The sequence below is a fragment of the Echinops telfairi genome, unplaced genomic scaffold (genome assembly GCF_000313985.2).
Source record: "Echinops telfairi isolate 266 unplaced genomic scaffold, ASM31398v2 ScPeMD7_53;HRSCAF=182, whole genome shotgun sequence".
Taxonomy (NCBI): domain Eukaryota; kingdom Metazoa; phylum Chordata; class Mammalia; order Afrosoricida; family Tenrecidae; genus Echinops; species Echinops telfairi.
Genome location: NW_022103951.1, coordinates 17,499,397 through 17,526,127, shown reverse-complemented (window position 1 = coordinate 17,526,127; position 26,731 = coordinate 17,499,397). Strand labels below are relative to the sequence as shown.

Below are 26,731 nucleotides of genomic sequence, written 5' to 3'. Positions count from 1 at the left end.
CTCGGTCTCCTTAAGAAAGGATATCACTAGAAGTTTGAAGTGTTTATGTGTTGGGTGGGATCTGCGAGTAAGACAGGGCTTTCTACTCCAATAAAGAGTTTCAGTCTCAGAAACTCACAGGGCCAGTTCCACTCTGTCCTATAGGGTTTGGGTGGAGTGTGGGTGGGATCTAATGTAAGGGAGTAAGAGAAGGAGATGGAGGAGACTTCAAAGAATGGTACATCTGCAATGAAGTCATCTTTAACGATTAATATCGCTAATGTCTCAGGTGTCGAACAGGATGAAGCCAAATATCCAAACCCATCACCATCGAGCTGATTCCAACTCATAGCAACCTTATATAGGGTTTCCGAGGCTGTACAGCTCGATAGTAACAGACTGCCTCATCTTTCTCCCTTAGAGCAGCGGGTAAGTTCCAACCGCTTGCCTTTCACTTAGCAGTCCAAAGCTTGCCTAGCAGTGCCATCCAGGCTACTATGAAAAAAGTTCCAGAGCAAATTCACAGACAGGAGAGTAGATTCCGACTCAATAATCTAATAAGTGACATGAATAATTAAGTCCATCTCCCACTCCAGTCTGGTCTGATTGTTAGATCTATTTTTACTACAGATCAAACAGGGTAGTAATAATCAACTTAATAATCAGTACAAACTAAAAGTGGACGTGTGATGAAAGCCACTCCTTTCATGTCTAAGTATACATGCCCAGAGACTGACGAGTGGCATCGGTGGTTCCAGCACCGCACAGCAATAGCTGCAACCTTTCTTTCTGGGCTTAGTACCACCAAGGGACCGTATTCCCACTTGGAAATGATCTTCGGCCACGGATAATAGACTTGAGCATCTGAGAGTCACTACGATCCAATCATCAAAAAGAAACCAATTATTGCAAAATAATGCTACGGTAGCAAAGACATTTACGTGAACAGGATAGTGTAGATCATCTACTGCCTGGATAATAATTGTAAGTTCCTTTATCAGATCAATATTAATTAGAGGTTAATAAAGGTTTTTTTTCTATAAAGATCTAGATAGTCAATGATCAAAGCTTTGGGGGCCATACAGTGTCTGTCAATACTACTCAATTCTGTCCTTTTGGCACCAAAGCAGCCACAGGTAGTACAGATATGAAGGGGCACGGCTGTGTATGAAAACTTTAAGCAGGCAGTGGGCTGGATTTGGCCTGTATGCCCAGGCCTGCCTTAAGCGAAGACCTCTTAAAGGACCCTAGCAGAACTTCCAACAGTAAAAATTGTATAATCACTCATTAATAGAGCTTGTCACTGATCTAGAAAGCCTGAGTTGATTAAAAAAAGCACAACGCTCAGTATTTCATTTCACTTAATACTTAGGTGTTCCTGGGGAAATCAAGAGACAACAAGCCAAGAATGGAAGACGTTGCTGTTCATATTTCAAGGTTGGAGCCTTCTTTATAACTAATTATCAAGTTTACTTTGGGGCCATGATCCCAACAGAGAGAGGAGATAGTATAGTCCTGAAATCTTTGAGCTGTGCCAGAATAGTTCAGAAACTGCAGTGACACAAGTTTGGTTCAGGATGCCAAGGCTTGTGCAATAATATACAAATATGTGTAGCTGTGACCAGTGGAGACAAGTCTTGGGAGAGAAAATGATACTGTCTGAGAACATAAACAATGCTGGCTATGAATCCTGAGGCCCCAGAGTTGACGGCTTAAAGACCTGCACACTACTGCTGGCGGCCACCCACTCTGCACCAGCCTGGGATCCCACAGCAGCATGCCCAGAGAACTTGGCAATGGCAAAGACCCTGAGGTTCAGCAGAGCATCCAAGAAGAAAATGATGAAAAAAATTCATTCCTGGCTTTTATCTGAGTTGGTAGATGAAACAGTCTCGATTTAGGAGAGTCCTCAAAGGTAATTGGGCAAACCCTACTGACTGCTCTACTTTGTAACATGTCAGCTGGAGGGGCCAGTCCCTTGAGAACGCCACACTTGGTAATGTAGCGGAGGAGCAAAAAGAGGAAGTTCCTAGAGGAGATGGATTGACACAGTGGCTGCAACCATGGGCTCAAATGTCAGCATACTTATGAGGACGGGGCAGGGCCTGGCGGTGCTTCCTTCTGGGGTCCACAGGCATGCTCTGAGTCAGAGTTAACTACTCAATGGTACCAGATAACAACATTTCTTGACATAACGGTTTCAACGAGGTTTCTGCCACTGATTAACTGAGCACTCCTGGATCCCAGGGACTTGTTTGGACATATCGTTGTAGCCTCCATTGTTGCTGGAATCAAGAGCCCCACATAGCTCCCTGGAGAAGTAGCCTCAGCTTAGAATGAGGAAAGGGAGCAGTAGGGAGTGCTGGAAGTCCCTGGGTAACACTGGCATTGATGGACTCTAGGAAGAAGGCCCCGTGGCACCCCAAAGGCCCCCTGAAGTTGCAGAGGCTAAGTGCTTGGCAGTTTGAATCCATTAGCCAATACTCCCAAGAAAAGGGCTGGCTACCTGCTCTCAGAAACATGACAGCCTGGAAACCCGAGGGGTGGTTCTGCCCTTTCACCAGGGGCCCCTGTGAATTGGAACAACTTGATGATACCCAACAATAACAGAGAAAGCAGGTGCCCATCCACCTTACTCAGACCCGAAGAGCCAGAGCAAACAACAACAAAAGTTTTCCACAGGGATATTTTTTGTTTTCTTCTTATCTGTTCTCTAGTCCAGCTACCATCCAAGTGGATCATGAACACGGCGTGTGTCACGACTCGCACATTTTAGAATAGGAAATTGTGTCCGAATACTATAGAGGTTATCAAAGTGTATTTCTGGGCCGAAATATAAAACATATCTTTCGCTGTCAATTGCAGACCAAACGCTTAAAGCCCATGGCTCTAAGGCAAATCCACCCAAGTGTGCAGTGCGTCCCACGAACAAGCTGCAAAGAAAACCATCTCCTTTTATCACAAATAGTATTGTCAATGGCTCTGAGAGCTAGTAGGCAATGGGGAACCTGGGGAGATTGGTTTTCTTGTGGGCTCCCCCCACTCCCAACAAAAGAAGAGTGTGTGTGTTTGATGATGACTCTGGGGATTTTGATCCAGATAAGCTAAAGAGAGGAGAAGCCCTGAGCTGAGGTAAGTAGGTGGCACCTACAGCTACCTACTGTTCATGGGAGACCTAAGGATGGACAGATTTAGGGTGGAGGTAGTCGCAAGTCAAAAGAAGAGATGGACACAAGACAAAGGAAATTGGTAGTGATGATGCCGCTGGTGGTGGATAGCTTTTGTTGCGATCATCTAAGCGCCTTAGGATCGTTGCAACGTAATCATTATCTCATGAATTCACTGCATCATTACTTCAGGAAGTCAACCGATTACATCCACCTCATGTGGCCATGAAAGAAAGCTGGAAATCAAGGGAATATGGGGTGAGATAGCAGGGAAAAGCCTTGGAGTTGCTTCAAAATCATTATTAGGAAAAAGGAGAGAAAGGGGATGCTCTTTAGAGAGAGTGGAAAGGGAAAGGGGGAACTTAATTTTATGCATTTACTCATTGGCTTATTTCTCACACATGTGCTGAGAGATAGCGGTGTGTTGGTCAAGTGTTGACAGTCAAACAATCATAAGATAGAGCTTTCCCCATGGGGCACCACTCCTTATATGGAAGAATCTTGGAAAAAATAATGACGGACACTTAGAAGTTATGAGGGGGCTTCAAAAACGTTATCAGAAAATGCAATGAAAGTATAATGGAATTACCCCCACACACCTTTTGAAGCCCCCTTACATGATTAGCTCTACAGCTTACAATATACAGACATTGTTGAGGGTCTTTAAGCCCAGTGTCCTAACATTGGTCTTTGATCGCCCTGTGTGCTGGTGGTTGTTTTTTTCTGCATTTCTACGCATAGTGGAGGGGATCTTTGATTCTGCCCCATGCTCCCACATAATTTTAACTTACACACACACACACACACACACACACACACACACACGAAGAACAACTATACCACATCACCTCTTAGACTGACCTTTGCCAGCAAGGATCCTATCACAATATGTCAGAGTTCCCATCTCGGGTTGTGCGATAAACATGCAAAGTTGAATGTCATGTACACTAGGTGACCCTTTATTTTCTCCATCAACATGGAAATCCCACATTGAAAACAGCAGCTGCGTTGGCCAACCAAGAACATCATTTGCTCAATTGCATTGAGTTGTTTACTTGGGTTTTACATTGCCTAAGGGATGATGGTGTGGGACTACTTTATAAGACGCGATATAATTGAGAAATTTTGAGGCCTTCTTTGTTGTCCTTTTTTTAAAAAAAACATTGGCCATTCTTCATTCCATGAAGATGTTTTCAAAATACATAAATAAAGCATTTCTCAATTGGCATATCAGAAATTAATGGAAGCAAAACAGAAAATGGCTATGCATTTTACTCGTATGGAACCATTTGCCCGGAAATATTTCTTTACCAGATTAGGAGGTGAAGTCATCTTGCCTACACTGGCATGATGTACAGCTATCACCTGACCTTAGATGAGGGGTCAACAAAATGTTCCTGGAGAGGAAGACTCGGAGATCTATGGGGGCTTCTAAAACTTTGTGATGGAAGTACCACAATCTTGGAATTCCATTTTTTAATGAACTTTTTGAAGCTACCTCATATAGTCTGCCATTATTAATAAAATCCATTGCTGGAGAACAAAAGTAGCCAGAGATAATAATATGTAAAATGCAGGTGGCTGGGTGTCAATAAAACATTGTCTACCAAGACAGGTGTTGAGTTGTTTTGGCCCCTGGTCTTGTTAGATAACCCTGACTGAAACCAAAGTAATACACATTGTGCCCATAGTCACATCTGATTGACAACCTATGACCTGCTGCTCTATCTTGGTGAGTGAATGAATTGTGGCTATGTGAAGAACTGTAGGGATGACCATTCATGCCGGTCCTTCAGTGTTGCTGAGTTTCTCAACCCAAGCCTGGTTTTTTAAAAATCTCTTCATATTCATGTGAAAACTGGGACAATGAATAAGAAAGAGCGAAGATGAACAGATGCATTTAAATTATGACTTTGGTAAAAAAAACACCCCCCCCAACTATATTGACTCTATACATTCATTGAATTGGAATCATCAGACCATTTAAAACAGACAGATGCCTTTTAAGTGGCTGTATCAAGTTAGACATTAGATGCTGTCAGAACGCCTCTTTCCCTCCAACTTTCTGGTGTTCTCCTTTGCTCTCAAGTTGGAGCCAACCTTATGGACAACATATGAAAATGCTGCCCAGTGCTGGGCCATGGTCATGATTGCTACAATGTCTGAGGCCACTGCTGCGACTGATATGTGGTGCCTTCCAACTTATAGGCCTCTACTTGCAGCCTGCTACGGCATGATGGTCTCGTGTGGTCTACAGGTTTTCACTGGCCGGTTTTCAGAATCATACCACAGGCCTTTCCTCCTAGTTTTCCATCACCTTTAAGCTCCACTGACCCCGCCCCCTCCTGTGACATCCCCCCCAATGGTTGTGGATCAGGCTACTGTGATCCATGCACTGGCTTTCACAAGAAGAACACCAATCATTTGTTTCTCATCTCTCTTAGGAAACTCTGCAGAGGAAGAAACCCTGTCCACCTGTAGGTGACCCTCTCCCCTCCTGGTATCTGTTGCACAGTTTCAAGCAGTACATTACCACACAGGCCAATACAGTTCAACAGACTGACAGATGGGATTCAATGTGAAACAGAGAGAGAGAAAAATGTCTCTTGAGTTTAGCTTGCTTTTCTTTAATGAATATGAGGCTAAGGGTCTCTTCTGGTATCATAAAGTACTTGCATTTCATAATCTGTAAGTGATCTGTACATTGTCTATATTTTAGTTTGTTTTTCTTTATTACATTAATTTCAAATTTGTAAGTTTTAAGTCATCAAGAAATTAACCCTTGGCTTGTCAAGGGTGTTGATAATTTGTCTTTTCATTTTTATTTATTTATTGGCCACACAGAAAATTCTATTGTTGCATGTAGTGAAATTCATTACTTCTCCTCAAAGTTTCTAGAAAGCATGTCTTCTAAGCAAACTCTCTCCATAAAAAAATAGATACTTTTTTATCTTCAGATATGTATTCCATATAAAATTATTTTGATGAAAGCAATAATGTCAAAATCTAGTTGTCCCCACACACCTCGACATGGGTATTCCGTTGTCTGAAGTATCATAAGTCCATTATCGAACACATATTGGGTCCATTGTCTCAGCGATTTGCCTGGTTCTGAGTCAGTACAATATTCTTTTACTTCCTTTACTTTCATGACATATTTTAACAAATGCAGAGGGATGATCCTCATTAGACCTCTTTACCAGATTTTTGTCCTGGTGAGCAATTAAGTTATCACTTTCTAATCAAAATGTTGGCAGATGAACCCACCCATGTGAGTCCGAATAGGCCTGTGCTCCTCGGGGTTTTCAATGGATGGTTTTTCTAAACTCGTTCCCTAGGCCTTTCTCCCAAGGTGTCGCTGAATGGAATCAAATCTCCAACTTTCTGATCAGCGGTCAAATGCATTCAGTGTTTTCACTGCTCAGGGACTTCACAAATAGAGACATACATACATAATGGTGGGTCTCAACTAGAGGTGCTTTTTGTCCTCAAATATCCAAGAGATATTTGGAAGTATCTGAAAATATTTTGGATTGTCACAACTTGGGAGAGGAGGCTGAATTCTACATGGTTGTGGACAGAGGTACTGCTTAACACCCTAAAATGTCCAGGATAGCCCCCACCCCAAGAATGATCTAGCCCCCGATGCCCAAGTGCCCAAGTAGAGCAATACCGATATGTACCCTAACATCTCTCACTCAGCGAGGTCCCAGATCCTGTCCCCACTAATTGACAAGGTGGCTGTGGCAGCAGTCCAGAGCTCTCCCTCACTCCCCCAGCCTTAGATGGCTTTTATTTACCTAGAAAAGAGAGCTGCCACTGGGGAACCTGGTGTATGACAAGGGGGATGGTGACTTCACAAAGTGACTTGAATTCTGGGTTGAATACATGTCCACATAAGGTCTCCTGGAGCAGATTCTCCCTGGGACTGCTTCAGTTCTGGTGTTGCTTCTCCTTGTTCCTGATGCAAAGAGTGCACTACATGCATAGCCTTTTACCCAATGAAAAATGTTATGAAATGTGTCTGTCTCTGCTGCTTCTTTCAGAAGTGAATGTGGCTTTTCCTCTCTGGGGATCGGGCCACACTCTCAGGTTGTAAGAAGGTACTGGCCCAAGTGCACAGGCTGTTTTCCTGTTTTCGATTGCAATGGGAATTTAGGCTTTAGAAGTCATTTTCTAACTGCGGGAAGAGAGAAGGAAAGGTGCAGTGGGGTGGGGAAGAGCAGACACCATCCATTGGAGCTAAAGCTATTAATTTGGGCAGATAATCATAGACATTGAATCTGGAGTGAGATCTGTGCCAAGTGCTAACGTGGCAGCTTTGATCTTGGAGTGGGGTGCTTAATCCCCATGCAACCCCCCACATGGAGGTTCTCAATGAGGCCAGCTTCACATGGCCAATGCTTGATCTGGGAAAAAGAAATTCAGCTGCCAGAGCCTAGAACCCAAAGAAAGGCTGCCAAGGCAGATGAGACATGGGTGGGGTCTAATGACAATGGTGACACACTGAAGCTGCCCAGTCTGTTAAGATCATAGGGATTTCCTGATGGGTGTATTTGGCCCTCACTGGCCCGGATGAAGGATGAGGCAGCATATTCATCAGCTGTTGGGCGTCCCGTGGAAAGGGAAGCACAGTAGCTGTGGGAGGGTGATGGCAATGGCTGGGGCTGAATTCCAGCAACAGAAAAAGGTGGTCATCGGTCTCATGAGCCCAGATGCACAGAAGATGTTGGGGGGAGAGTGTGTGAAATTTCCCCTCCAATTACTTGTTTGCTCTCCGTGAAATGGGAGATGGTTTCCTCTGAGTGAGGCTGGGGAAGACGCAGGATGGCTCTAGTTGCCTACATGTCCACGTGACTCACAAAGGGCCCCATATGTTCCAGGGGACTTTTAGGCCAAAATCTTTCACAAGAAGATGGTTAAGCCTGTCCTCCAAGGTCCTTCCAGGTCAATGTGAACTAGGAGCCTTTGGGCTCTTAGTCAAATATTCCTCTGATGCTCCACCAGGCTACCTTTGAGGGTTACCCACCACCATGGAATAAATTCCAACTCATATGGACACTGCACAGGGTTGCCATGGCTACAGATCTTTACAGGAGGAGACAGCCTCCTCCTTCTCCTGAGGAATGGCTGGTGGGTTTGAACCATGAAGTTAGCAGCCCAACCTTGACTCTACACTGCCGATCAGGGCTCCCTATTGGAGGGGGAATGGCTGGGAATTTAAGCTGCAAATGAACCACTTGAAATTCCCCATCCACTGCCTTCAAGTCAACCCCGTAGGGCAAACGAGAACTGTTCCCTAGGGCTTTGGAGGCTGTACATCTTTACGGAAGCAGACCGCCTCATCTTTCTCGTGTTAGAGTAACAGCATGCCAGGGCCTGCTTGCCATCTCGACTGGAACAAGGCTCTGAGTTTGCAGAAGCACAAGGCGGTCCAGCTTGCACAGTTTCCAAGGTCGTCCTGGGGGTGGGGTCGGGGGACCCTTAGAACACCAGGCGAGAAAGACCGGACTCAAACAAGTGCACTTTAGCCGAGTACATGAATGGCAGCGTGCTTGCAGAAGGTCTACTGATGAACTTGAGCCAATTGGGAAAACATTCTTTTCTACCGCTTCTTCTGAAATCACATTGGGATCCACACAGTTATTTTCTCCCAAGACTGTCCGTGGACCTCTCTGAACATTCATTTCTCTGGTTGTTCTGCTGCCAAGCTGACTGCAGAGATACATCCATACAGTTTTCCTTTTCCTGCCCCCCCCCTCCCTGACCTTCCCCTTTCAATAAACATATTAGCTAACATGAAAAAGGTTCTGCTGGAACCTGTCTTTCAAAATATACACTCGTGCCAGCCAAGCACCACAAGATGGTTGTTTGCTTCCTGGTGGAAGGTTTAGTGGCGAGGAGACAGTAGCTGGCGGCTTGGCCCCAGGCGGATGTTGGATGCACCGCGGGGCCCAACAGCAGCCCAGCCCTTACCTTTGGGAATGGTGATCTGACAGCTGAGGTCACAGTCCTGCTGCAACTGATAAAAAGCCACTTCCTGCAGCCGGGCTCGCTCCAGCTCCGAGAGACTCTGGATGGGGACTGACCTCAGCCGCACACTCCGGCCCGACATGCTGTTCCAGGTGAAATCACCCTGCAGGCCAAGGGAAAAGCATCAAGAGTTACTTGAGCCACCAACTTCTCATAACACCACTCGCCCTCCCTGTTAGTCATAAAGGCAAACCCTCGCCACCTTGGAGTCCCAATTTCTCCTATCAAATCCGCTCTGAATTGGCAGTGGATTTTTTCAGTCTGTGGCCGACATCAACATTTTGAGTATTTGCTGGGGGGACCAGGTCACATCAAATGATGGCTCCATAGGCCAAGAACTCCATGTGGAGAGCCTCGCGGAAGGTCCTATGTCCTTGACCAGGAAATGCTCTTGGGGACACTTAAGAACCTCTTTTTTTCCTAGCTCCTGCGCAAAAGAATGATTCCTAGATTTTATGCAGCAAAGCCTATCCTGCTAATTGCCATTCCTGATGACATATGCACACTTGTTCCAGGAGGGTGAACGGAAAATCCATGAGGACGAGCGCAGAGCCTACCAAGTACCAGCGACTGTACCCAGGGTTTATTTTCGTCCATCTCACAAAGAACCTTAGGAGATGGAAGGACCTCTCTGACATAATGTCCATGCGACAGTAACATCCTAGGCGAGGCGCCTTGGTGGTGCTGTGCTTAGATTCAAACCCACTTCGTTGTTCCTTGGGGGAAAGGCCTGCGTGTCATAAGTTGGCTCCTATAAAGAGTACCCCTGAACCTCCACTGCCGTCGAGTGGAACTCCTCATTACCCTCCAGGCCAGAATACACTTGCCCCACGGAGCACTCCTTGGAGTGGCTGGTGCCATCAGCAGCCCAACGCTTTACCCTGAGCTCTACCAGAGCTCCCCCCACCCCCCGCCCTAACACGCTCATGGAGATTATGAGCTGGCAAACCCCACTGGGCTGAGTTCTAATTGCCGCCTCTCTTGTCATTCTTGAAGATACGCTCAGCTCTACATACACATTGGTGTGTGTGTGTGTGTGTGTGTGTGTGTGTGTTTCATAGGCATCATGCACTCTTTTTAATGTAATGTTGACTTGGGTGATTTTTATAATAACTCATTTTCATCTGTGGAATTGGGGGGAGGGGGAGGAATAAAGAAAACATGCTGATTCAGAAGCGTAAACTTGGTGGGAGCTGGGATGTGGGGCAGTGTGCGCTGTTGTCAGAGCTGGATACCTGGCTTTCGCTTTGACTAGAAGTGCACTTGGATCCTATGCCTGGCCTTTGGAGCCATGTGCACAAAAACAATGTTCACATCTTATTTTCGCTAGATCATTGTGTTTGACCATAAGCTCATAAAATGCACGGCATATAACGTGAAACTATAAGACCTATAGGATAAATTCTAATACCTAGAACGCCACAAAAACCCCATTGTTCTTGAGTCAATCCCAACTCCTACAGGATGGAGTAGAACTGTCCCAAAGCTGACAAGCTGGATGGAAGCAGACTGCCACGTCTTTCTTCCACAGAACAGCTTGTGGTTATACAAGACCAACTTGTTGGTTAGCGGCTGAGTGCTAAACCACTGGGCTACCAGGACTTGTTATAATGCGGGTATATACTTATGACACATTTATACAGTAGAAAACAGTATATTATATTCTCATTCTTACCTAATAATAGATAATAAGGTTGAACAGTTCGTACCCTATTAGTCAATCTTGACTCGTGGTGACCCCTGGCGCGTCAGAGTGGAACTGCACTCCATGGGGTTTCAAAGTAGATCACCAGGCCTTTCCCCAAGGCCCCTCTGTGTGAATTCATACCTCTAAATGGTTGCTTAGCAGCTGAGCGTGTTCATGATTTACACTCCCCAGGGAGTAAACAGTATAATATCATGCGGTATGTGATGTAAAATAACAAAATACACTATAACAAGACTATACACGATGAAAGTAAAGCTTGGGGGAGCTAAGTCATATTTCATTTATCTCCCAAGGTTTGGCAGGTGGGTTTGACTGGCCAGTCTTACAGTCAGTACACCATTCAACTGTGGACGAAATCAGAAACGCTGGGATTTCTCACTTGGCATTCTTCTGTGGAGCACAGGAAGCATGGAGATAGGACCAACGAGAGCTTTCCTTTTTCCGGGTGATGTAGTGGGTTCCAAGCTGTGCTGCCAACTACAAGGCTGGCTGCTCAAACCCACTTCTGAAGGGGAAAAAACCCCGAGGCTTTCTGCTCCCATAAAGGTACACGGCCTCGGCAACCCACAGGGACCATTCTCCTCTGTCCTATAGGGTCACTCTGAGTCCGAATCGGCTCAATGGAAGTGAGTTTGGTTTGTTTGTTTGTTTGTTTTTTTGCTTTTCCAGCGAGATTTGATGCTCAAGTACACCACAGTCCAGGAAGCCCGGAGGTTGTTCCTGGGCAAGCACAGGCCTGTGCCGCCTTCACCCGAGCACCCACAGGAAAGGCACTGACAAACCTGTGAAAGCCTGCTGTCCCCTCACTGAGAGGACTTCCTGTCAATCATAGGTGGCAGCCAGGATCCAAGAGCTTTGAAGAAACCACTGCTGTTTCCTCAAGAAGAAAGAAAGACAATCAATCAATAAGAACCCATGCAGGGAGCAGGCAAGAGCAGCACTGAAGCACACAGCCCCCCTCTCCACCCCAGGGATTGTGGGGCTGCTGACACTTCAGGGGGACTTCAAAGACTTCACTCACTTCATCCTTCACCTTAAAGAACAAAGCGGCCATCTAGCTCAGAAGCAACAAAGCCCACATGGAAGAAGCACACCAGCCTATGCGATCATGAGGTGTCGAAAGGATCAGGTATCAGGCATCATCAGAACAAAAAAAAATCTTACCATAGTGAATGATGGGGTGAGTGCGAGTGAATGATGGGGTGAGTGCGGAATGGAGACCCAAAGCCCATTTGTAGGCCACTGGAGATCCCCTTGCAGAGGGGTGTCGGGGAGGAGATGAGCCAGTCAGGGTGTGATGTAGCAACGATGAAACACAACTTTCCTCTAGTTCCTAAATGTTTCCTCCCCGCTCCCACTATTATGATCCGAATTCTACCTTGCAAGTCTGGCTAGACCAGAGGCTGTACACTGGTACAGATAGGAACTGGAAACACAGGGAATCCAGGGTGGATGATCTCTTCAGGGCCAGTGGTGTGAGTGACGATACTGGGAGGGTAGAGGGAGAGTGGGTTGGAAAGAGGGAACCAATTCCAAGGATCTATATGTGACCTCCTCCCTGGGGGACGGACAACAGAAAAGTGGGTGAAGGGAGACGTCAGATGGGGCAAGATATGACAAAATAATAACTTATAAATTACCAAGGGCTCATGAGGGAGAGTGGAGCAGGGAGGGAGGGGAAAAATGAGGACCTGATGCCGGGGGTTTAAGTGGAGAGGAAATGTTTTGAGAATGATGAGGGCAATGAATGTACAAATGTGGTTTACACAATTGATGTGTGTATGGATTGTGATAAGATGATTTAAAAAAAAAAAAGAACAAAGACAGAACGACTGGCCCAGCAACTAGGAAGACAACTTTCTTCTAGAAATCTGGCAGGGTCCTGCTTACAATGTTCCTGCCAAACAGGGGAAGGGGCTTTGATTTTCCCCCCCTCAGTAACTGGAATGTCATCCCTCCAATCATTTATTCAGTCATTCATTTAACAAATGCTTTAGGGGTGGTATTATTGGAAGTCAATCGGCACTCATAGTGTCCCCACCCCCACCCCATGGACGGAGTCTGGGTGGCACAGTGGGTAAGGGGCTCAGCTGAGAACCAAAGGGTCGGTTTGAACCCACCAGCAGCTCGGCAGGAGAAAGACCTGATTCAGGAACGATTTGCAGCCTTGGACACCTTATGGGGCAGTTGTCGTCTGCCTTGCTATGAGGTTCATAGGGTTGCTATGAGTAATAATCCCCTCGAAGCCAGGACATTGATTGCCGTCTTTATGGGCAATGAAAAAGGAAGACCTACAAACTGATAGTGTCAGCGAAGAGCACCGAATATACCATGTTGCTGTTAGGTGCCATCAAGTGGGTTCCAACTTCAAGGGACCCTCTGTACAACAGAACAAAAAGCTGCTTGGTCCTGTGCCACCCTCACAATTGCTGTGCTGTTTGAGTCGTTGTGGTGGCCACTGTCTCAATCCATCTTTTTGAGGGTCCTCTTCTTTTTAGCAAGCATGATGTCCTTCTTCATGGACTCCAGGAAACACACATGATATCAGTCTTAGAAGAAGTACATCTAGAATGATTCTTAGAAGTGAAGATGGTGAGGCTGGGTCTCACATGTTTTGGACACGACATCAGGAAGCACCAATCCCTGGGGAAGGACATCATGCGTGGTCAATAGAGGGGCAGTAATCAAGAGGAAGGTCCTCTTGGAGATGAATTGACACAGGAGCTACAGCAATGGGCTCAAACATGAAAACCAATTGTCAGAACGTCGCAGGACTGGCCGGTGTTTCAATCTGATGTACACGGGGTTTCTCTGAGTTAATTGGTGTCGACTCAATGACACTAATCACAACCATCAATCTTTACAGGAGCAGATCACCAGGTCTTTAACCATGTGCACTGCCAAGGTTCCACTGGACGCTAGTAGGGACCACCAATGAGCAAGTTAAGCACCTAACAGAGTGTGTGAAACAGTGGTGGCTACTAGGAGGGGCAGGACAGGAAGGGGGACTGGAAGTGTGGGTAGGAGAGAGGAATTTGCTGTGTTGATGACAGTGGCCGGGGGAAGAGTTTCCTGAGAAGGCAGCATCTGGGCCCGAGCCAGAGGAAGCGAGGGTGGTTTGGTTTGTTAGGACATATATATGACTCTACACTCAGCAGATAAGGAGGACGCCGGGCAGGAGCCGGAGAGGGGCTGGGCAAATGTGGCGGGAGGGAGGAGGAGGCCGAGTGGGCAAGAGAATCGAGGCAGACTGGGCAGGCTGTCATTCCATTTCATGGACTGAAGAAAATTCTTCAAGATCCAGTGTATTCTGATTTTTTTCTAAACAACAGGACTGAATATAAGTTAAAAGTTTAAATGAAATCCGTGGATGGTGTCAATGGTGGAAGCACTCAGCTGCTAGCCCAACCGCTGGTGGTTCAAGTCTATGTCAAGGTGCCGCTGAAGAAAGGTCAGGTGATTTATTTCTGAAAAATCCACCCCTGAAAACCTTACAGAGCATTCAGTGATGCCAGGAGTCGGTGCTGACCCGATGGCCACAGGGTTGAGCAGGCTGAAGAGTCCCGAGTTAGAGATCCGGCCTGGCCTCGCTCTTTCTTCTTCGCTATCCAGCGTTCCCCCCTGTGTGAGCTGGTGGGAAAGGTCCCAGCTGAGCTGGACACCTTGTACCCAATAAACCATAGCCGATGTGGTTGATTTGGACCCAAAGCTTCCCCCTGAGGACAAAGTAGGACGCCCCCATCCCTCGGCATTCTCCAGGCTGTGATATTTACCGAAGCAGACTACCCCATCTTTCTGTTTCTCCAGTGGATAGATGGGCCAGAGGATTTGAACTGTTGACTTTCAGCCATCAACAATTGAGTCACCATTAAGAGATGATTCTGTGCCAGACACTGTCTGGGGTGCTCAGGACACCAAGGTGAGTAAGGCGATGCAGTCAAACAAGTCGGTCTGAGAAGCAATCTCACCAGAACGTTCCTTAGCAAAAAGGAGGGGGACGGGATTTCAGCTCACTTGCTTGGATGACATCATCAGGAAAGGCCACTCACTTAGGAAAGGACATCCTGTTTGGGACAGCAGAGGGCCGGGGAAAATGACGCAACTCTCCCTCCAGGCGATGGATAGACACACATATCAACCATGGACTCAACACACACACCAGGATTTGGAGCGAACTCTATGACAACTAACAACAGCAACAAAAGTGACTCAATGTAGCAAGAACATCAAGCGTTAAAAAAAAAAAAATCATCTCTCTGGGCCTGCCTAGAAACCTAACCAAGCCATGTCATGCTGTCTCTATGTAGAAAAAAAAAAACAAAACGTAGTGGGAATCGGTAATAAACTGCTAAGAAACAGACTGAAACAGAGTCTGTTTCTAAGCCGAGAAACGCCGAGTACATGAGGGTAGAACACAAACACGATGATAGGATCTGACCTGGACAAAAGTGAATCCCTCACGCCCACACCCACCAGCCTGCTTAGGAACAGGAAGATAGGAACACCCAGGACACTGTCCCCAGCTGATCCTGAAGACACAGACCAAGGAAACGAACCACAGAGCGGAGGGCCACGCTCCCGAGCTCACCAGCACGGCTGCGCAGGGGTTTCGGGCAGATTCTTCACTCCCCAAAGTGAGTCCCAGGGCAGCATTTTTCCTTGGTGACTGCTTTCCTAATAAAGAGGTGACTCATTTGAAGGCTCTCTGGATCCAGTCTTTGGAGTGCCCCTCACAGGAGCCCCCCCCCCTCCCCCGCACCAAGGGATTGAAAACGGATGATGTGGAATGTCTTGCCATTTCACAAGTGTGGGTGAAGTTGAAGCAGATCCAAAGGCGCTGAATCCACTAAAAACCTGGACAGTTGTAAAAAATACCCATTTATTCTGGGCTACTACGTGGTAGTATTCATAAAGGCTAAGTTCCGAGTAATAAAAGAAAGGGCTAACACAGTGACTCTCAGCCAGGGGACATTTGGCCATGTCTTGGAGACATTTTTGGTTGTCACAACCAGAGGGTGGGGGTGCTACTGGCATCTAGGGAGTGGGCACCAAGATGCTGCTAAACATGTTACAGTGCACAGGACAAGGGCAGAGAACAAAGGGTTATCTAGCCTCAAATGGCAATAGTGCGGCGCTTGAGAAAGGATAGCATGGCCCAAGTGAGGTCGGCTCTAAGGCCCAAATGACATTGAATCCACTGACAATAAGGGTGTCAGGCGACAACAACCCCTCATGGAGGCATTTTCCTTCTCATTAAAGCCATTCCCTTTATATTATTGCGTAATTATGCATTATTCTGTCTATTATACAGGTACGATTTTCTATATTAGGTATATGAACAGAATCCTATGAATGCTTTTATTTCAAAGTCTCAAGAAGCCATTTAAAAGAAGTAAAAAATATTTCAACACAATAGAAACTTGATTAACTGGAGTTAATCAAGTTAAAACCAGTGTTAATGAAAGCGATTTCCTTTCTACCAGAAGTATTTATCTCCAAATGTGGAAAAAAAGATGCTAACGACTAACTAAACACACACATGCACACACGCCAATTAACTATCTGTGTTTTATTCTGAAAAAAAAAAACAAAAAAACATTCTTTGGGGCTAAATTGCAACTTTACAAACAGACTTGATTTTCCCATGAAGTGAAATTGATTGAAATAATTTTGGTTTTGGTCTACACCGCATTGTTTTCTTATGTCCTTGGGATGAGTGTCTAATTGCAGCATCTCTTTAACCACAGTCCACGTAAAGCCTCCACCCCCACCCCCCACGCCAAGCGAGGACCAGCCAAGAGGGAGGCAGGCAACTCAAAGGGTGGCCTTGCAGACCCAGGGCCTCGGAGTCACCTGGGGTTGTTTTTTCAACACGCAGATGAGTGATCTCAAAGGGGGGTTTCTGGCATTAGCGTCTTCAGGAATGGGGCCCATCAACTCCACTGCAAACAAATGCTCCCAGCTGACTCTTAAGGACTCCTCGAGATGGAGACCCACCAGAGTGGTGGCTAAGGCTTAGGCTCAGCTAATTGTGAGCTAGCTCCGCGGCAACAGACTGAACACCTGGGAGCCTCAGTTTGCCTGTTAACGAAATGGAGCCATACTCATAGACGTCACTCTCAGGTTTGTAGGGATCCCAGGAACCAAGGAAAATGGATTTGCGTGTAGAGTTTTTGACTACCTTCCAGAAAGGCCTGAATAAGTGGAAATGTAAGGCCTAACTAACATTAACCATCATTGCTCTGCGTGTGTATCCCATTCTCAAACATGGCAGTGTCCTTGGATGGCACAATTGCTTAAGCCCCTCCGCTCACAGCCCAGGTGAACCCTGCATGCCAAGCACAGTTCTACTCTGACATGCATGGGGTCCCCAGATGCTGCAGTCCGTTCAACATGATTGTTTTAGTGATACCCGAAACCGGTGTTTCCCAAAGTGGGAGCTTGAATAATGCAGGGGAGGCTGCAAAGCAGCCACCTACACTTGGTCTCGGATGATGGGCTGGAGCACAAATGTTTTTATTTGCCAGAGAGTGCTGAGTCGGTCTTTCTTCCTTTCTGAAAAGGGGGTGGGGCCTAGTACATTGGGGAATCTATGCCTTCAACTCGTAAAAATGTGTGTTGAATTCACGATTAAGTCACTCCACTAGGAGTAAGCCCCTTGGCTTTCTAGGGGCTTCCAAGCCACCCCACGGTGTTGTGGCTTCACACAGGTGAGAAGCAGAGAAGATGCCATATCTGAGGTGCACTAGATTCTGACTCATAGTGACCCTGTAAGACAGTAGAAATGCCTCCTAGCGTTTCCAAGGCTGGATGTAAATCTTTAAGGAAGCATACTGTTACAAGAAGAGACTGGTGGGCTTGAAATGCTGACCTTTGGACTATAAACCATGATAAAAATAAACGAAAAAACACCCTCCTGTTGCGGAGTCGATTCTGACTCATTTCAATTCTATATAGGCTTTCCAAGGGTGTAAATCTTTACAGGGGCAGACAGCTTCAACTTTCTCCTGAGGAGAGGCTGGTGAGTTTGAACCACTGACCTTTTGGTTAGCAACCCAATGCCTCCCCCTCAAAACCATCAGGGCTCCTTTAGAAACCATGCTTCCAAACCAAACTCACTGCCATTGGGTCAATGCTGACTCAGAAGGACCCCTTGTGGGCTTCCGGGATTGTCACTGTTTATGGGAGTGGAAAGCCCATTGTTTCTCCGGAGGAGCTGCTGGTGGGGTTGAACTGCAGACCATAGGGATCGCAGCCCAGAGTGTAACCACGACACAAACCAGGGCTTCTATAAATCGTGCTTGGTACTAACGATTTTTGAATTGTTTCCGATGGAACCAAGTCACAGAACATTCAATTGTCTCACATCCATTCAACAGCTGGATAATGAATAAGGAAGACGAAGCAGAATTAATGCCTGGAGTTATAGTGGTGGCGAGGCACGTGAAATGTACCATGGGTTGCCAGGAAGGGCGCAGTGACTGCCACAGCGGACTCAAAGGTACGCCCGAAGATGGGCTGGGGCTGGGCAGTCCACGGTTGCATTCTGTTGTACAGAGCCGGCCCAACGACACCTGAAGGCAACAACAGAGCCGCTTGCCGTCATTTATGAATATTTCGTGAAGCACAGGTGGCCACATGATCACAACGTGTTGTGGAGAGTAGCCCACGTTTACAAAGACCAGGCCCACAACCATCTTTTCTGAAAAAGGCTGCCAAGTGCTGTAAAACTCCCAAACAAGCACGGCTTCAATGACAAGGAACTCCTTCCTCGCGAGCTTAGGGGCCAAGCCGAGGGCATCAGCGTCGCCCACACAGCCCTGCGTGGCCTCTGGAAGGAGGCCACGCCTTTGCGGACAGCAGGCTGACTGCATTTCTTCCTCCTTTCTCTCTCTTGGTTCTCCAGCCACTCCTTTTCAGCAGGTGTTTGCAAAGCAGAGGCAACACTACATGAGATGCACTTTTTATATTGTATCGCTCTTTTCTAGTTTTCTTATAGTTTTTACATTTTTTTCTTGTAGTTTTTAATAAGCAGGGATTTTTTAAAAATTCCAGACAGCTGGTAGAGATGGCAGTCCATTGTTATTTTTCCCTTCATATAATAGCCATTGGTGGCTACAGAAAAACAATATAAACAACTGGGGGAAAAAAAAAGCAAACCTCCAAATAGAGGTTGCCATCATCCATTCCACCCTGACTCATGGAGTGTCAGAGTAGAATTGCGTCCCATAGGGTTTTGATGGCTCATTTTTCAGATGCAAGTCCTCAGGATTTCTTCCCAGTTCCCTTTGCGTGGACTTGACCCTCTAACCTTCCAATTATCATTTGCATCAGCCCCCAGAAGTACTCAAACGTGACAGTAGCATCATGGCAACCCCCACCTCATTCATTCAACTGTTTTAAATGAGCACTGTCTACATGCTAGGCATTGTTCTAGGTCTCTCGGATTCATTAGTAAAGAATACAAAAATCCATTCCTGTGGCAGGAAATAGACAAGAAAAGATCACTCTAACACATGAGTCCATTCCACAGCACATTTCACGGTGCTTGCTTCTAGAAAAGGAGGCCGTGAGCAGGGTGAGGGGAACCAGGAATGCTGGGAGGGTTGCTTGAACTCAAAATAGGATTGCTTGGGCAGCCATATTGGGAAAGGGACATGTGATCCAACACTTCTAGAGGGATGAAAATATGGCAGGTGGCTATCCAAAAGCCATTGATGCCGACTCATTGCAGCGCCGCTCTAGGGCAGGGGAGAGCTGCTCCTGTGAGTTTCCAAGACTGTGATTCTTTACAAGAGTAGAAAGCCCTGGTCTTCTCCCGAGGAGTGGCTGGTGGCTTCAAACTACTGACCTTGAAGTTAGCAGCCCAACTGCACCCCCGAGGCTCCTTCAGTGCTTATCAGGGGGCTAGAATTCCAAGCAGAGAGGTGGGCTGACGTAAGGATGACAGGGGGAGGGCTGGTCATGGGAACTGTTTGGGTTTGAATCACAGCTCTGCCGCTTGCTAACCAGGTGGCTTTGAACAAGCTTTCCCCTACCCCCACTTTTCTCTTCCAAGAAATGGGGGTGATGGCAACAGTGGTGCCAATCTCATAGGCTTTTGATGAGGAGTAACGCGGCTAAGACTTAGAAAGTGCTTAGGAAAGTACGTACTCTACGACTGTTCAGTACTGAGAGCTTATAGGAGATAGAACTCAAGGAGTTTGTTGATACAAGCTGATCAACCAAAGATTAGTAAAATTCAACAGGAGTGTGTGTGCGTGTGTGTGGGGCAAGTTTGGTTTCTGTAAATAAAAACAAAAAGGAAAAAAAGGACAAAAACTTGTAAGGTTTTCAGACTGTACATTTTGTTAAAAGTTTACAAAAATGTTTTGGTAAACAAAATTTTATTGGAACACAACCCCACTCATTCACCCATGTACATGGTAGCTTTCATACTACAAAGGCCCAGTTGAATATGGTCCACAAAATCTACTATAGTGACTACCTGGCTCTTTACAGAAAATGTTGGTTGATCCCTGGCCTATAATAAAAATAAAGGAAAATCTATGGTTAGGATAAGCCTTAGGATCAACATTTTCCTCCTTGATCAAGATTTTGTTTCCCTGGGAAACATCACAAAGACCCTGAAAAGAAAACACACACATCAAACGCAAATCAAACTCAAGTCTGGCTCATAATGCCCTTCAAGGACAGGAGAACTGTTCCTTGGGGTTTCTGAGACTCTATGGGATCAGACGATCTCATCTTGCTCCTGTAGAGTTATTGGTGGGTTTGAACCGCTGGCTTTGTGGTTCAGAGCGAGTAGCCCACTATGCCCTCAGGGCTCCTGAAGAAAACACTCAGTGTAATACTAACAGGGGATATAATTGGAAAGTATGCAAATACTCCAACTCGTGGCCATTGATTGGATTCTGACTCACAGCAACTCTCTAGGAGAGGGTAGAATTGGCCCCATGAGTTTCCAAGACTGGGTCTTTATGGTAGAAAGCCTCCTCTTTCTCCCAAGGGTCAGCTGGTAGTTTCAAACAGCTGACCTTGCAGTTATCAGCCCAGTGCATAACCCATAAGTGCTGGGGTAAAATAAGGTGGTTATCAGTCAGTGAATGGTCTCTTAATTTAGACTACTGATGATTAAAGCAAATAAGTAGAAAATAAACATTGCCAAACCCAGAACTGGGCCAACATCATTTAGAAAACCACTGTCCCTCATGTCTTGTGTCTGGCAGAAAGCACCTTTCCGGTGGCTGGCATGAGCGACACACTTCCCCAAAGAAAGACATGTGAGGACCAAGAAGCCAATTTCATTTCCATGGCTTCTAAGTTGAACAGTAGACTGGCTTCCTGAGCCTCAGGTTAATTCTTCGTTTTAAGCCCCATTTGAATGTTGGATTCTAAAACAAACAAACAAACCAAACTCATTGCCATCAAGCCCATTCGGACTCACCACTGTGAGACCACCCCACAGGACAGAATAGAACGGCCCCTGTGGGTTTCCAAGACTGTAACTCTTTATGGGAGTAGAAAGCCTCATGTTGGTCCTTCCGAGATGGCTGGTGGTTTCACAACGGTGAACTTGTGGTTAGCAGTCCAAAAAGTAACCCCTATGCCACCTGAATGTTGGGTTTGGGAGAAGGGAAATGAGCCAGCAGAGACCCCGGGGCCATGGAAAATGGAAACACATAACAGAAAAAAGAACCTTCTCATTACTACAAACATGTTTGTCTTTCCAGAAGTAAGGTGATTTACTCACATTAGCCTGATAGGCCCCTTGAGGAGCAGCCATCTGATGCTAGTGACTGTTTGAATCCTTTCTTTTACATCAACTCATTTCATTCTTACAGAGTCCCTAAGGGAGATGTGGTCCTGACTAGCCCCAGATTGCAGATGTGGAAACAGAGGCCTGGGACTTCAGCAACTTGCCAAGATCACACACCTAGTCAGTGGCCAAGTTGGGATGCAAAGCCAGGCAGCATTTGTAGTCAAATACAGCATCAAAACTTGAACACTTCTATGTCCCCACCTCTCATGACCAGCCAGTTTAAGTCCTCTCACTTTACAAAGGGGTAGGACAAGGTACAGAACCATTCGGGACTTAACGATTGTAGGAGCAGATGGGAGCCTCTACCGAGACAGTCCAAACCCCCAGCATTTTCAGGAGGAGAACTGCCCTTATCACCAGGTAAGGCGGTCAGTGTGTGAACATCCAGGAATTTGAGGTTCCCCTCTTGACCCAAAGAGCACCGGAGAGTCCGTGTTAGCCCTGTCTGCTACCCGAATTATTAACCAAAGCTCATCTATCTGCATCCCCTTTTCCCGATCACAACAATTACAATGTTGTGTCGTGCTCAGGATATTGAGATAGTGATGAGCCCCTTTACAGCTCCCCCACCCCCCCCACAGCTTGTGATGGGATCTTTTGCAGAGATCAACCTCATGAGAGGGCTCCCTGTAATCACGCTGCTACAACACCCTCAATCAACCTCAAAGCATAGGTCACCCCAACCTCTCTTGGCGCTGACAATGTTTAGTTGCCACACATCTCAGGCATTCCTTACTCGAATTCTCTTCCTCAAATCACAAGCTGGATGTGGAAAAATCACGCAATATTATCGCACAGATTTTCTGAAAAAGAAATATAAGTACAAAGGTACAGATTGCTTACCCATTAATTAGATTCGGCCGCGTCTTTGCCGTCCTCTCTAATTGAACAGAATTAAGCTTGGAGTAGGAGCCCGAGTCTGTTTAACAAAACGGTTTTGTTTGATGAAAAATGTGTCCAGGAACAGCAGATCCCACCGAGTGTCTGAGAAATGGCCCAGCTGGCCTTACTGTCACTCCCACGATACCTTTGGTTGCCAGAGACCTTGGTTCTGGCACTGCGAAACTGGGGACTGAAAAAAAAAGCCTTTTCATGGGACCACTGGAAAGTTCCTCTCCCTTTAGAATGCAGGCAGTCTGTGTTATAAGTGTGTATGTGTGTGTGTATGTGTGTGTGTGTATGTGTGTGTGTGTGTGAAAAAGAGAGGGAATGTGAGCACGTATATGTGTGTGAGAGAGAGTGGGTGGCGGGATGGGGAGGTGTTGGTGGTGGGGAGAAGGGACAGAAAGAATGCAGAGAAATAGAAACTGGATTTCCTGCTTATTTTAATAAGATTATGTTGAAGCAATACACTGAATTTAAGAAAGGATTCCTTCTCAAAAACAAAAACAAAACTCAAACCCTCCCTTTTTCCTACCTTGAGCTACAAATGGCAATTGGATTCTAACTGGGCGAACTGTCCTTCAGAGGAATCAACCAGAGAATGCTAGGAGCCTCAGTGAACCCCCTGAGATCGTGCGAAAGCACATAGGATGCTTCCTTGGGCAAATGTTGGAGTCTTAAATTCTCCTTTCCAAACACTGGCTTCTTCATTCTTCCAACACTAGCCACACACAATTCAAACTAACCAACCAACAACTGTTCCCACTCCTTTATCCCGAAGCCTACACGTGCTCTGAATTTTCTGCTCTTTGTGGAACAATAGTCCACAAAGTTAAATTGTATAGTGTTCATTTCCGGAACAGTGGGTGTGGTGGGCAGAACATGACCACTAGGCCAGGTGGAAGAGAGTGCAGCTGAGGGTGGGACCCATGAAGAGCGGACACGGGAAAGACAAGATGCAACTTCCCCCCTCCCCAATCTCCCTCACTGCTAATCACCTTGATGGCACATGGCAGGGACCCAAAGACAGCTCTGAAAGACAGCTTTGTGCCCCACTCCATAGGAAGTTGCCATTCTCTTGGGGTCCCAAGGGACTATCCAACAAAGGAATCGCTATTGAAATTGGCAAAGTGAAAAATGACTCTACCAACAACCTGCCGGCAGACTGAAAATTAAGGGGCTCAGAATGACTTTGGCTGGGAGTTTTGAACAGGCGGATGGACCCTCTCTTGATGTGAGCTACACAGAGCCTCTGGACCTGTTTATGGAGCACGAGGGAGGAATTGTTAAACAAGAAAAGATGCCCGAAGGCTTTCCTCTGTGAAAATGTTTTAAAAAAGCGTGGGGGGGGGGTGGCTAAACCTTTACCTCTTACAGCATATCCCTACAAAAAGTTTGCTATTTCAATACTCATAATTCCAGCAGAGAGTCAATATGGCTCGTATAACAGCGGATATTCACAATTCTGTATCACTGAAGGCAGAGCTTTACTTAAAAGTATTCATATGTTATTGAAACCATTTTGGCTGGACAATGGTTAAGTGCTCAAATGCAAGCCGAAAGGCTGGCCATTTGAACCCACAAAGGCTCCACCGGAGAGACACCTATTGTCAACCTACTTCTATAAAGTTGATCGCCACCAGGATCCCATGGGGTAGTTTTAATCTGTCCCATGGGGTTGTCAAGCACAGGAGTCAACTTGACAGTCATACCCAACAACAAAATACAATTTAGCATGAAATGCATGAATAAGCAACTCATTTCTCATCATTGGAGGAAATGATCTTTAAGGTTAAATGAACAGAGTGATAAAAATTCCCTGTTGCTAACAGTAAGGTGGGCAGTTCAAATCCACCAGATACTCCAGGGGAGAAAGATGTGTCAGTCCGCTTCTACAAGGATGTCAGTCTTGCAGTGTCTGCTCTGTCTTACAGGATCTCCATGGGTTGGAATCAACTCAGGGGACATCATTTTGAAATAAGAGCTCAGAGAAGCTAAGTTACTTGTTTAAAGGTTCACAGCTTATAAATGAAGCAGCGGAGATTCCAAACACTCTGGGTCTGACAAATTAATAACTGCAAGACGAAACACGGATTCTGAGTTTACACAAGTCAGAGCGATGCTCTAAGCGTGCAGAGAGAAACAGACATGGGCCATTCGGTAAAAACTACTAGCTAAGACTGCCGTGGTCTGTCACGACAACTATTGGACAGAGAAACAAACAGGCTGTCCTGTCAACAATGTTTCCCAAGAAAGAGGACTTTTTCTTTAAGCAAATAAACTCCAGAGACATTGGTCTTATGAAAGTCCAGGCCTGTCTTAAGAGTGGAATCAAGTTAGGCTTTGAGAGGAAATGCAAAAATAATGGAGAAGCTGTATGCTTTTGGCAATCTTTGGCAAAATGGATTCAAGCCCAAAAAGGAAGAGTGAAGATAAGGAATTCCCTCTAGGGTTTAAAGACAGCTCTTTAAATAGAACAAATAAGCTGCCAAGAGTCTCCCAAATAGCCTTGAGAATAAGTCTCACGAAGTAATTAAAAGGTTTTGCTAACCAGAAATAATAATGCAGAGGACAAAGTGGTCCTCCTGTGTCCATTTAACCCCTCAATAGCCAGAGGCAAGCAAATCATAGCCCAGAATCTGGGTCGTGAGCTTTCTACCTTCTCCTTGGTTGCATTCTGAAATCTTTTGTTCTCCATTCAGGGCAAAACGATTACATAAACTCTCTGCCAGACAGTTTAGGTGAACATAGTACTGGTGATATCACTCAGTTCTTTACAACTTTTCCGTATCTGTCAGGTAAACACTAGGCTGCTGACTACAGATGCGTGGTTCAAACCCACCAGCTGCTCTGAGGGAGAAAGTTGAGACGATCTGCTTCCATAAAGCCTTGCAGCCTTCTGTAGAGGATCACTATGAGGCAGAATCCACCTGATGGCAGTGGTTTTGTTCTTGTTTTTTTTCCTTTTGCTACAGGCAAACCAGATGTCATCAAGTAGATGCCAGGTAGATGGTGACCACATGTGCATCATGTACTTTTTCGGGTTTTCAATCCTTCCATAGTAGATCACTAGGATTCCTTCCATGGAATCTCTGGGGGGCCTCGATCCTCCAAACTCTGGGTTAGAACTGACCCAGGTTAACTGTTTGCACTGCCCACCCAGGGGATTTCTTAGCTCTAAGGCAAAGTCTAAATTCCTCAGCACAGCCCAAGGGATGTTTGTTGATCAAACCGAATGAATTCAAATGGGCTCAGCATAAGAGTGAATAACAACAATAGTAGCTGAAAATTACTGGGTGTGTAAGGGAACTCTCATTAGGGGCACATGATTGTGTATTAGAACACTTCACATGCACCACACATTTGGTTTCTTCCACAGCCCTATTTTACAGACGAGATGAGGGAGGATCGAAGGCTTACAAAATACATGGCATACAGTGAGGGAAAAACTAGCTGCTCCCAAAGCACACGGTGTCATGCACACGTGAGTGCTCATAAGCTCCTTCGTGCATACGTAGCTCAACTACACTTCCCAACTGCCTTTTCATTTAGTGGTGGTCATGTGACTAGGACTTTGCCAGTAGTAGACTGTGAGAAGGAGTTATAGGCCTCCCTTCTAACCCTGGACCATATCTACTCTGTTGAAAACACCCCCTGGCAAGTCATAGGTAGTGGTACCAGCTCTGTCTCAAATTTGTGGGTTGAGTCTCTTGACAATTCTAAATCTCTGCTACCTGCTCTGTAAAATGGAAATGATAACAGTCCTGTGAGAAGGGCATGTACCACACATGATGAAGATGACATGTTTCATCCTTGCTTCTCATTCCCATGCTGCTGTTATTGTTGTTAGGTGTCTGCATCAGTTCAGATCCATAGCGACCCACATGCATGCACCCCCACTTGTGGGGTGAGTAATATTTGGGGGAGGAAGTAATGGAACTCAAAAAAGCATGTTCTCGGCATGAGACAAGGTAACTTCATACTGCAAAGAGCCCTGGGGCGCAGTAGTAACGCCCTGGGCGGCTAACCGCAAGGCAGTGGTTGGAAACCACAAGCCGCTCCGTGGGAGAAAGAGGAGGCTTTGTCCGCCCAGAAACAGTCACAGACGTAGAAACCCGCAAGGACACTGGCACTCTGCTC

General features: G+C 46.1%; 1 protein-coding gene across 1 annotated transcript in view; it reads right to left on the bottom strand.

The window, feature by feature from the left end:
* Positions 1 to 26,731, bottom strand: part of ARHGAP6 (Rho GTPase activating protein 6) — a 266,673-nt gene that overhangs the window by 79,340 nt on the left and 160,602 nt on the right. Inside the window, exon 2 of the mRNA XM_045290758.1 lies at positions 9,123 to 9,282. Coding sequence (XP_045146693.1) covers positions 9,123 to 9,282 — 160 coding nt within the window. The remainder of the gene's footprint in view (positions 1 to 9,122; positions 9,283 to 26,731) is intronic.